Below are 12844 nucleotides of genomic sequence, written 5' to 3' on the forward strand. Positions count from 1 at the left end.
GGCCGAAATCAATGACCTTTCAATCACAGAGAACTGCATTTTCACATCCCTATGAGATATTTTAGATATTTTAATTTCATACATTGCAGTCAAGCAGCATATTCATTTGTAGAGAAGTGTTTTCTTTTCAATTTCTTTCTTGTTCTTAGTACAGTATAGTACCCATTTTTGTGTTAGAGTAAAATATTAAACATTAATTGTTAGATAAAAAGTTACAATTTGAGATGCAGTATAAAGTCAATTGAGACCAGACACTTGTGAGAAATAAAGTCGCAAATGTGCAAATGTCACAATTGCAAGATATAGTCACATTGTGAGATTACAAGAAACAATGCTGCATCTGAGAGATAGAAAGTCACATTGTGAGATATAGTCACAACTACAAGAAACAAATTTGCAGTTGAATAATAGAAAGTCAAATTGTAAGATACAAAGTAACAATTAAAACAAACCATGTAGCATTTGAGAGATAGAAAGCCACATTGTGAGATATAAAGTCACAATTACAAGAAACTATGTTGCATTTCTGAGATATAAAGTAACAATTACCATACACAATTTTGCATTTGAAAAATAGATAGTCAAATTGTGAGATATACAGTCACAATTAAAAGAAACATTTTGCAACAGAGATACCTGTATTTTCACATTGATTCTTGTAATTGTGATTTAATATCTCTCACTTGCAACATTTTTCCTGTACTTGTGATTATATCTCACAATGCTGCAGTTGAGAAATATAAAGTCTCATTGTGAGATATACAGTCACAATTATAAGAAAGAAAGTTGTAATTGAGATACTGTTTGAAGTCACATTGTGAGATATAAAGTTGCAGTTGAGATATAAAATCACATTGTGAGATGTAAAGTCACAATTATAAGAAAGAAAGTTGTAATTGAGATACAGTTTGAAGTCACATTGTGAGATATGAAGTTGGACTTATGAGATTGTAGATTTGAAAATCATGCTTTTCCCCATTATTGTCGAATCACCGAAGCTACACCAGTTACTTTGCCAAGAGATCTCTTCTTATTTATTATTTTTATACATGTCTCAGACATACAAGAAAAACAGGCATAGAAGAATAAGGCTACAGGCGAGGTGGTCTTTATTCCAGATTTCTCGGTTCCCCATTTCTCTATCCCCTCATCCCATCATGCCAGCTGTAATGGTTTCTCTGTGTTTCTCCTCCCTCACCACCTCATGCCTCTATGTTTCTCCTTCCTCTCACCCCGTCATGCAATCCATAGTCTAACAAATGCATTTTAAACTTCATAAGATAATACAACTGATTATGAATACTAATAAAGAATAAAAATACAGATACATAATATTCAATAATGAAATTATATTAAAAGATAAAATTTTAGTCTTCAGAGATATAAAGTCATGTAAATCAACCATCAAGGACAGCTAACCACATTGGTCCATTCTAGTATGCAACTGTCATTTTTTACAATCCAAGCAATAAAATTGGACAAAATAAGTTAAAAATGGTTGTGAATGTAACAATAGTGATGGTATATTTTACTTGAGGAGTGACAGTCTCCAAAGAATAGCACCCACTGTGCTGGGTTTGTCCTAATTACCATGTTTAGAAAGCATCAGTTTGAAGCAAACCAATAAAAGATTATTTCCTCACTCCGAATGCGAAGCTGCCATGTTATATTGTGTTCATTTAATTGACTAACTGCCTCTTTCTGAAGTGTGATATAAAGATGTTTGCTTGTGTTGTATAAACTCCATCAACTCTTCTATTGATAGCCTTTGGAGAGTATGAAAGAGCATGGCAAATGCCTACTGCAAGTTTTAGAGTAATGTTTGACATTTAGAGACTCTCATCTGAAAAAAAAAAAAACCCGTTTATCTCTGAACATAACTATAAAAAATTCTTTTAATGTAATTTTCTTTTGATTCTTAATTTTATCTAGTTCAGATGATACATGATATGATATATTTTTCAGTATTATTTTAAGAAAAAAATTCAAACAGAACAGCATTTATTTTAAATAGAAATCTTTTGTAACAAAGGGCTTTTTGTCATTTTTGATCATTTTAATGAACCCAAGCGTCTTAACGGCTGTGTAACTTTAATCTAAATATAATTTAAATTGCTATATGAAATACATATTTAGTTATTGATGTGTTAATATTGTTTTAAATGTGTCTGCTCGCAGGAAGGGTAGGAGTTATGCTGCAATATAACGCCACATTGGACACAGGGCAGGTGGAGTTGGGTCAGCAGGTAGCACATGCTGTTCCACCAGGTGTTTTCTGGAGGTCCAGACTTCTCATTGAACAACCCCACTTCCTCAAGTTTAATATTTCCATTCAGAAAAACGCACTGATTGGAGTCTATGGGAGGAGGGGTCTTCCACCCTCACACACACAGGTAAAACAATATCAAAGTCTTCAAACTTAATCTTAATTAACTCACGAGTGACTAAAATTAGTTCTTTAATAAGTTATTTAAACAAAAAGACAAAGTTTGTTTTTTTATCTTCCAAAATTGGCTTGATTATTTTGCATTTATATAAGCTGTTGTCTGCAAAGTATTGACTGAAGCTATTTAATATAAAACAAGAGATAAAGGAATCAGCCCTCAAAGGTTTAACACAAGATCCTACTTTAATCAAGACAAAACAAAACAAACTCCTCCAACAGAAAGACATTTTCTCTCTGTCTCAGTGATTGGCTGGGTGTTTAACACTCACAGCTGTCAATAAAAGCGCCATCTTTCGTGAGTGCTGAGGAAAACTGTCCAACTTATTGTAGATGTTCAATCAATGTGTCCCCAAAGCCATTCACAATAAACTAAAGCAAGCTTATTGAGTGCTGCTTCCAATTTGCCATGTGTCTCCTTATTGCTTTTTGTAGCTGACCAGTAGGAAATCAATTGGAGAAACTTTAATTTAGAGTCTTGAGTTAGTTGGGCTATCTATTTATTTTAATGTTCTGTTTGAAGTACTGGAAGTTCTGGTGGATAATACACTCTGTGGTGCCAAATAAATTAATTAAAAAAAGACTTTTTTCCTGTCTGTTTTAAAAGATTTCTTGTGATGATATTTTAGGACCAGACAGGGTAATGGCAGCTTAAATGTCATGGTGTCTGGATATTAAATTTGCCTTTTTACTTTGTTGTAATGCTCTTGGCAACTGCTGAATTATAGTCATCAAATGTAATTGTGTTTGTTTCAGTACGACTTTGTGGAGCTTCTGGATGGCAGTAGGCTCATCTCACCAGAGCGAGTTCAGTTGGATCCGGAGCTCAGGGATCGACTGGAGATTCCGGTCAGCGTACAGCAGGCGGGCTTTATTCAGTACCTGCACACCGGTGTGTGGCACCTGGCCTTTTACAATGATGGGCGCACTGTAGAACCCGTTTCATACAACACAATAGTTCTAGGTGAGCTAGCACATGTAATACAACCGTGTAACATCATGTGATTGAGTACATACACGTCTTTGTTTATGTGCTGCAGAGAGTGGCTTGTTATTTAGTTTCCTGTTTTTTTCTGGACCAAAGCTGAAAATGTAATTTCATACCTAACATTATGTAATGTGATGCTCGACAGAGCAATTGGGCCACTGTAACAAGCTTTTATAGGTGCCTTCAAATGGCCTTTTTTATATTTCTGTCTTGCACCCAAGTGCCTGAGATAGCGCAGCAGTGATAATGAGGCGTGCAGAAGCATGCCCAGAGTTGTTGGCTAATCAATAAGTTTGATTCTGCCGCTATCTCTTTCTGTCAGGCCAGGGAATATGGAGGCCAACAGACTAAATCTCTTAGCCTTGAGCTGCTGAGCTGTTTGTTTTTATCTTCAAATATGAATTTATTTTGTATGTTATGCAGTCTTGAGGAGGATCTGCTTTTATTTACAGCAAAGGAGAGTACTTGCCTTTTCAATTATTTATACATTTATTTATTAAGTGGGAATTCAGTAGGCAACTTCCAAATATACTCTTTATAATTCTTAAAGACACTCCAGTAGTGTTTTTACCACAATTACGTTGTACTGTGCCTTTTTATAACACGAATACAAAGCTGTGTAAAAATGCAGTTAATTTGCCACAGATAAATTGCAATTTTATTATCTGATTTTCTTTGTGCAGAGTCGGTGATGGAATGCCCACACAATTGCTATGGCAATGGAGAATGTGTCTCAGGCACATGTAATTGCTTCCCAGGATTCCTTGGACCATATTGCTCGAGAGGTGTGTGTGTGTGTGTGTGTGTGTGGTGTTGTAATGACAGTTTTTGCTATGAGGATGAATGTCATAAAACCTGACAAAAGAACATATTGGGGTCATATTTAACCACAAAATGGTTGAAAAAGAAAGAAAGAAAGAAAGAAAGAAAGAAAGAAAGAAAGAAAGAAAGAAAGAAAGAAAGAAAGAAAGAAAGATACATTTTACTTTAATATAAATTTTCTTTTGGGACCCATACATTTTTTGTCTTCATGACAATTAAGCCCTCTAAAGAAAGAAAGAAAGAAAGAGAAAGAAAGAAAGAAAGAAAGAAAGAAAGAAAGAAAGAAAGAAAGAAAGAAAGAAAGAAAGAAAGAAAGAAAGAAAAATAAATTTTGCTTTAATATACATTTTCTTTTGGGACCCATACATTTTTTGTCTTCATGACAATTAAGCCCTCTAATTGTCATTGCTGAGAAAAAGGTCTCATTTGAAATGTCGCATTTAATCAAAATGCAAAAACCTTCAAAAAAAAAAGATTTTGATCATGTTTGGAGATTCTTATGTTACAAAACTGCTGAGAAAACCCCAGAAAAAGTGGTGCTATTTATTAGGGGTGCAACGATTTGTTTTAACAACGATTCGATTCGTATCGCGATTCGTGGTTGTCGATACGATTCAAGGACGATATTGGTTCATTTAGAACAATACGATCCAAAACGATTCAGTGACTTGAAATCGATTCAGTGACTTTTTAGCCAAAAATTCTTGTAAGGGAATCAGGTATCAATTTATTATGGATATAAACAAACAAGTAAACAACAATTAATGTCAAATGCATTCACATTTTATTTGAATAAAGTAGGGCTGCACGATTATGACAAAAATCAGAATTGTCGATTATTCCATTGATATTGTAATTGTGATTAATTACGATTATCACAACATTGAATGATGTTTTGAATAGTTTGGCCATGGGACCCACATTTCCCCATGGTCATCAAGCCGCGACCCACCTTTTTAGGAATTATATAGGCCTATTATAATACATTTGTTTACACAAAAATTGTTGACACACAAGTTCTGTCCCCCTTTACTTAACATACAAAAAAAAAAAAATTGTAAGAATGACAAATACTGATAAACAATAGGCACTGCGAGGTTAAGCTATATAGCAGTCCCAAACTAGTTTTTGTTAATACAGTCTTGGTATGAGCCACCACAGTCATATAAAAATATACAAAATAACCACTAAGTGGCATTTTGTTATGGAAACAACAACAATTAGGCTACCATGGTGATACACAATACTTAGAAGAACTTAACTTAACTTTCTAATTTACGACGTTGCATGCTCGTATTTCTTTTGCGCTTTAGTGAAGTGATACAGCGTGCGCCGGCGCATTTGTGCGTGCAATTGAAGAGTGCGCGCTACTGCAGTACAGCGGCTGAGAGGACAGGAAAGTCTGTTTTTCTGAGGTGAGAGACTTTGCGCTGCTTGACTGTTGTCGCGCTGCTGCTGGCGCGTCACGCATGGCGACCACGTCACAGATAGGCAGACTGAATCGAGTAACGTTTAACGCCTTTATCATTAAAAGTGCTAAGAAAAAACATCCATATAAAGTCTGACGTGTTTAAATCCAATGCGTTATTTCCTAGTATCGATACAATCGATTCATTGCCTTTTAAAACGATATTAGATTGATATATGTCGTTCGGAAGGCCAACTTGCTGAGCACAGATTGATGTAGTTGGATCATAGGAATATAAATCGATACATCGATGTAGTTGATGAATCGTTACACCCCTATTATTTATTGATTTAGTTTGTTTTTAGACATTGTCCCAAACCTCATCTGTATATTGTTTAAATGTTCGTCTGCAGCACCTTTTATGGTTTTACGTCATTAAATTGCAATTGGTTCGTGAGATTGGCCAAATTTAGTGACTACAGATCGAGTCATAGAATGTGATTATCAGCCAAATCAACATTACTGTACCCTATATAGAATTAAAATACTAAGATATTAATCATTTACTGTATTTAATGTATAGGCTAATGAAATGAAATTGTGTCCAGAAAGGATGACTTTCATTACAGTATTACAATAATGAGAGTATAATGATAATCATCAATGAGACAAATTACAAAACAACCCAAAAGTAAGACATCCTGGGCATGTTTTGTGAGTTTCTTCTATTTGTGGTATACCTTTATCCTTCTAACTAAATTCTTTCACTCTATTAGCGGCGTGCCCAGTGTTGTGCAGCGGCAATGGTCAGTACAACGGCGGTCGCTGCCAGTGCTACAGCGGATGGAAAGGGATTGAATGTGACGTGCCCAGTGGTCAGTGTATGGACGCCCAGTGTGGGGGTCATGGCATGTGTGTTACAGGCTCCTGCATATGTAACCCAGGCTTTAAAGGTGACAACTGTGATCAAGGTAACTGGACTGATTTTAGTAGGTATGTAAAGAAACCACAACACATGTAGCTCATTGTAGTTGAGGAGAACACTTTTTGCAACACCACTGAGCAGCTAATTACATGGATGAGTGTACTGACTTAAAGACTGGGTTTTGTTGTGATAAATTAGCCACACCATTTAACAGCATCCTCTGACTGAAATGGATTCTACATGTGGGATTGAGATAAGGCAGACAGCCAAGAAAATACCCCTTACATGCACACAAAATATTTCCTACCTTTTGATTCCTTTCCTCTTGCTTTCTCTAAGTAAAACCAATTGAGTCTATTGATCCACATTCAATAGACTTTGGAATGAACTCTTTAGATGTCTATGTTTGGGTCACTTGACCAATGTTATAATTGTCATTGAACTGAATGAGTAACTCACCCTAAGGTTGAGAAGAGAGAGAAAGACCTAGTGAGACAGCTGAAAAGAGAGACGTGCTGGGAATAGATTGTTTAATAAGCTTTATTATTAATCTTTATTTAATAAGCCATATATATATATATATATATATATATATATATATATATATATATATATATATATATATAACATATTTGAACATATCCTTATATTAAGGATGTGACTAAATGACTTCACATCAGTACGTTCTTTGATTTCTCTTGAAGTATATCGGGGCCTTTATGCTGCAGTTATTATAAAGTTGCACAAAATAATAAAGACCAGATGAAACAAAATGATTGGCTTTAGAAGTAACAAAATTACAAATAATAATGTAGCTGCAGTCACATTTAGTTCATTGCCAATTAAAACCTACAAAGAGGTCTGACATTAATCATGATAAGTGTGTTTTTCAAAACAGCTTGATGCTTTTGCATTAACTGTTGACTTTAACAGATATTTAAAGGGATAGTTCACCCCAAAATGAAAAGTCTGTCATCATTTACTCACCCTCATGACATTACAAACCTGTATGACTTTCTTTCTTCTGTGGAACATCAAAGATACTTTGAAAAATGTCTCTGTTTTTCTGTCCATGCAATGAAAGTCAATGTGCCATTTTAGATGCCACTGACTTTTATTATATGCACAAAAACAGTTAAAACATTCTTCAAAAAGATTTGGAACAACATGAGGTTGATTACCAAATTTTCAAACTCAAGCAATGAGGAACAGTGTTGCAACTTCACACACAGACAAGATAGCTATTAAATTCTCCAAAATTGCAACCTCAAATAGTAGCGTTGAATCATATTAGTACATCTGTCCAAGTCTCAACAAGAACTGTACATCACACATCCTATGGCTGTAATTTATTTACAGAGCACAAAATCTGGACCCTCAAGCAATAGATCAGAGACACTTATGTGATCAGATGAGACATCTTTCAACCTGTTTTCTATATCTTCATGGGTTTATGCTTGGGAAAAGCCAAATTATACCTTCAACACACATTGTCTGTTGCTACTGTAAAACATGATGATGGATTTGTCATGGTATTTGCTTCCTTCTCATGTGCATCATTTGGTCCCATGATTGCACTGCATGATCATAGAACTGCATGAAGATAAAGCCATTTTACTGGATCAGACATATTCCCACTGTGCAAACATTGTTCCCTCATTATGTTTCTATATTACATGACGGTAATACTTCAAATTCAAGAGATTTCTTGAATAGCAGCAGGAAGCTGAAATGACATCTAAGCATCACTGAATCTTAATAGGAGGTTTTGGAGTGTGTTCTTGAAACTATCAAAGAAATAAAGAGACCCTTCTTTCTGAAAACGGTAAGGTCAAGTGTAATATCATTATCATAAGGACTATTTAAGGGAAAAAAAAACATTCAAAAATGTATTACATAATACATTGAATATTTTAGTACAATATACACTAGCATTCAAAAGTTTGGGGGTCAGTTAGATTTTTTCAAAGAAATTATTAATTATTCAGTAAGGATGCATTAAAGTGATCAAAAGTGACAGTAAAATATTAACATTTATAATGCTACAAAAATGTTTATTTCAAATAAATGCTGTTCTTCTGAACTTAATATTCATCCAAGAATCCTGAAAAAATTATCACGGTTTCCACAAAAATATTAAGCAGCACAGCTGTTTTCAACATTGAGAATAATGAGAAATGTTTCTTGTGCACAAAATCAGCATATTACAATGATTTCTGAAGAATCATGTGATACTGAAGACTGGAGTAATGATGCTGAAAATTCAGATTTTCCATCACAGGAATATATTACATTTAAAAATACTGTATATTAAAATAGAAAACAATATTACAGCATTTTTTTCTAATGGACTATTTGTACTTTTTATTGAGAATTTTTTTTTAAAGGGGGGGTACAATGGTGTTTCATGTATTCAGAGTTGTTTACAGTGTTAAAGAGATGGATTCTCATGCTAAACATGGGCAAAGTTTTAAAAAAATATTTTGGACGAATAACGGAGAATTTCTATGCTGAAAATCTTACTTCCGGGTTGGTACAAGTTTCGGCTGGGTTTTTTTACATCGTGGATCTAATGACGTAGATAAGAGTGGAACTCCTTATATGAGCGTTTCTCTCGGAAAAGCTCGCCCGCGAGCACGTCGACTAGAGGAGAGCGAGACCGCGCACATCAACGCGCTTCAACAGGAAATCATCGGCAGCGCTGCATAGGATTTGTTCAAGAATGTCTCCAAAAAAGTGTGTATTTGGATGTGAGGGAAAGCTTACCGTGTTCAGTTTTCCAAAGAACCCAGTGTTACAGGAACAGTGGATGCAGTTTGTTTTTCCGGGGCAGCAACGGAGTGTAGGAAGTGCGGTTGTGTGTTCTGGTCGTTTCAGTGACGAATGTTTTAGAATGTCAAGGCTCAGGTCGACGCTGGATTTGCAAATCGTTTGCTATTAAAACGTGGAGCGGTCCCAGTGATAAAAGACCCCATTCATGTAAGTACAACTGGATCAGATTTCTGTCTTTTGCTGGAAATCAAGAACTACCGCTTGACTCTATAGCTCCGCCTCCAGGACCTCGGCTTTTTCCGGAGAGAATCGGAAAGCTGTATTTTTCTTTTCTAAATATAATAAAACTAAACACTTTTTTGAGATATTAAGGATGCACTACTACTCTATAGGTACTCAAGATTAACATGAGATTAGGTGAAACTGTGCATGTTATGTACCCTTTAATAAATCTCACCCATCTCAGACTTTTTAATGGTAGTGTATTTTAAAGAATTATAGCATTTTTCAAGCAAGACATTTCACAAGAAGACATTATCAGGTTTTAAATGATAAATAAATAGATAAAAAACGTGTATATTGAAAATGTGATGTGACTACACCTGTGGTTACAATCTGGGTAACTGATTTCATACATCCGCTGAACAACTAAACATTATTTTGTGGACTGTTGGTTAAAAGTCATTGCAAAAATGTAAAGGTAAGTCTTAGAAAAATGGTCTAAAAACAGTATTGTTTTCCACAGTGGACTGTGTGGAGCCATCCTGTTCGGGCCATGGCTCCTGTCTCCATGGTCAGTGCCACTGTACCTCAGGCTGGACCGGATCGAACTGTGAGACGCAACTCTCTCTGTGTCCAGAACACTGCTCTGGCCATGGCTCATTCCAAAGTGAGACCAGCACCTGCATCTGTGATGCCAACTGGACTGGCCCTGACTGTTCTACAGGTACCACTGATTCACTGATTTTGTGATCAGTCATGTCATAACTTTAAATAAGGTTTGATTAGAGATTGGGAGATTTGTTTGAAAACAAATTCCAGGTTTAAATTAGATTTGAAAATGAAATTTTCAGTGTGGTCTTAGATTTCTTGCACCCCACTGTAGGTAATTGAATCATTATTATAGTAAATGGTTGTGGGTCTATGCTCTAACATGCTCTCCACACCGGGTGCTGTTAGGAACACTAATGTTTATGTTTCTAGTTTGATTAGCCTGTTGTGAGTAACCTTTCAATCAAGTCAGCATTTCCTGTGGCCATGACGCATACGCTGCTCACTAATCTTACAGAAGCTGCGAGAACTTCCATATGTTACAGTCCCTTGCTGATGCCTGTAAGTAATTGGTGAAAAGAAAAAGAAATGCAGCTGTCAGGCTGTTTCTTCAGAGAATGTTTTGGGAATTATGCTATCACAAGCACCTGTGGTTTTGGAATAGGGGAATTTTGTGAAATGTAAATGTGAAGAGAACAATAAATGTGGTGCTGCAGTTATCAAAAAGTGTTATAACAAAACAGAAATCACCACAGATTCAATTTAATGTGCTCGACTGTTACAGTATGAAAATAAATCTTCTGTTCATATGTGAACTAAAGTTAGATTAACACTTACTGTACACTGCTGTTTAAATGTTTGAAGATTTATGTTTTTGAAAGAAGTCTCTTATGCTCAATAAGGGTACATTTTTTAAAGTACAGTGAGAAAAATAATATTGTGAAATATTATTACATTTTAATATAGATGTTTTCTATTTGAATGTATTTTAAAATGTAATTAATTCCTGTGATGGTAAAGCGGATTTAGCATTATTACTCCAGTCTTCAGTTTCACATGATCCTTAAGAAATCATTCTAATATTCTGATTTGCTGCTCTAGAAAGATTTATTATCATTGTCAGTGTTGAAAACAGTTGTGCTGCTTAATATTTTTGTGGAAAAATATTAGTCTTAACTGTCGCATTTAATCAGTCAATTAAAAAAAAAATCTATCTAAAGTGTATATTGGTTTACTTCTATATTCATATACAACTTTGGTAATGCTTCCATATCCTTTTTTATTGGATTTTATCAAGGATTTTCATTAGCAATTAAATATAGCAATACTGCTGTACAGAAATGTTTTATTTTAACTTTTAGCTTCTATTGAATATAAAAGTAGTAAAGCAACTAAGCCATTACTTTCTTCTTGAGTGTTTGGTGAGCTTAGCATCGGGCCACTTTAGCTGCATTTCTGGCCATGGGAGCAAAGGGAGTCCACTTGCTTGCACAGTTGGGGTTTTGTCTCTTCATTACCTCCACTGTTCCACCTCAATTAAATAAACTTTAATTAACGTGTGTGTGGCGTGGATCGACCCGCCTCCCGCTGGAACCTGGAAGTGCTAAAAACAGATAAACACCTTGCCACTAATGAAAAATTGATTACATCGACTGGTGTGGAAAAAGAACGCTGTAAAAAAAAAAAAAAGATTGCAAAAAATCAACCACCCCTTCACCCTTTTAAAGCAATTTAATATTCCAGAGAGCCGACACCACCTAATCAGACCCTCCAAGGTCTTGCAATTGAATAAAGAACTTATCTTCTCCCCTGGACAAACATTTCAGAGAGACTTTACTTACGTTTCACTTCGGATTTTAGCCGTCATTTATTTGTCAAGAGGACTTTCTTCCCACTCTAAAAGTTGCTTGACAAAAAAAATGGCTTTATGGAAGACCAATTCTGAACTTGCCGGAAAGGTTGCCTTGGGTAGCGGTGGAGAAAAGTCACCAGTGTAATTTCTCTGCTGTGATAAATTGTCTCGATTATGGCCTTATAAAATCAAAATTGCCCCGGGCTGTGTTATTTGCCTGTTTTTAGGAGTCGTTGAGGTGAGTTCTAAGGACATAATGATTAGTTGAAATGAAGGTGGATGGGGCAAAGCCAGGTCTAAATTGCCCTTGTTATCTAGCATCAGAGGTGTTTAGATGCACAGTGCTGCCTGGTCTCAGCCTTGAGCCTTATTCTCTTCCAATGGCAGGATCTCTAACTTAAGGCAGACATTACCTGAATTGTATGACTTTATTGAGAACATACATACTGAAAATGTTAACGCATTTGAAATATATATATCTTACTTCACTTTACTGTATCGATATTAGAACATAATGATTATTGGAAATTAAGGTGGATAGGGGCAATCCAGGTTTCAACTTCTCTTTACCTGTCATCAGATGCATTTAGATCCTACACATTGCTTTCTGGTTGCAGCATGTCTGAAAAATGGATCTCTAAGCTTAATACTTCCATTGCTGAATATCTAGCTCATTGTAGACAATGCCTGATTTATATGAATTTATGCAGAAAATACATACTAAAAATTTAAATGCCTTGTGCTGTCTGACGCATACAGATGTAATCTTACGGTCTTGTCTTGACCTGTAGGTTGTTTTAATACATGCAGATCGTTGTTGGACTGGAAACAGACATGCAGATGTAATTCTACTGTGTGCATGT

At 35.4% G+C, this 12844-nt stretch overlaps 1 protein-coding gene across 6 annotated transcripts in view; it reads left to right on the forward strand.

The window, feature by feature from the left end:
* Nucleotides 1-12844, forward strand: part of LOC307171158 (teneurin-3) — a 137083-nt gene that overhangs the window by 82458 nt on the left and 41781 nt on the right. For all 6 annotated transcript variants that reach the window (XM_079892616.1, XM_079892618.1, XM_079892619.1 and 3 more), the window contains exons 7-11: nt 2179-2393; nt 3200-3407; nt 4115-4216; nt 6438-6632; nt 10104-10304. In XM_079892616.1, the coding sequence (XP_079748742.1) occupies nt 2179-2393; nt 3200-3407; nt 4115-4216; nt 6438-6632; nt 10104-10304 (921 nt within the window). The remainder of the gene's footprint in view (nt 1-2178; nt 2394-3199; nt 3408-4114; nt 4217-6437; nt 6633-10103; nt 10305-12844) is intronic.

Source organism: Squalius cephalus, assembly GCF_949319135.1.
Source record: "Squalius cephalus genome assembly, chromosome: 14".
Classification (NCBI taxonomy): domain Eukaryota; kingdom Metazoa; phylum Chordata; class Actinopteri; order Cypriniformes; family Leuciscidae; genus Squalius; species Squalius cephalus.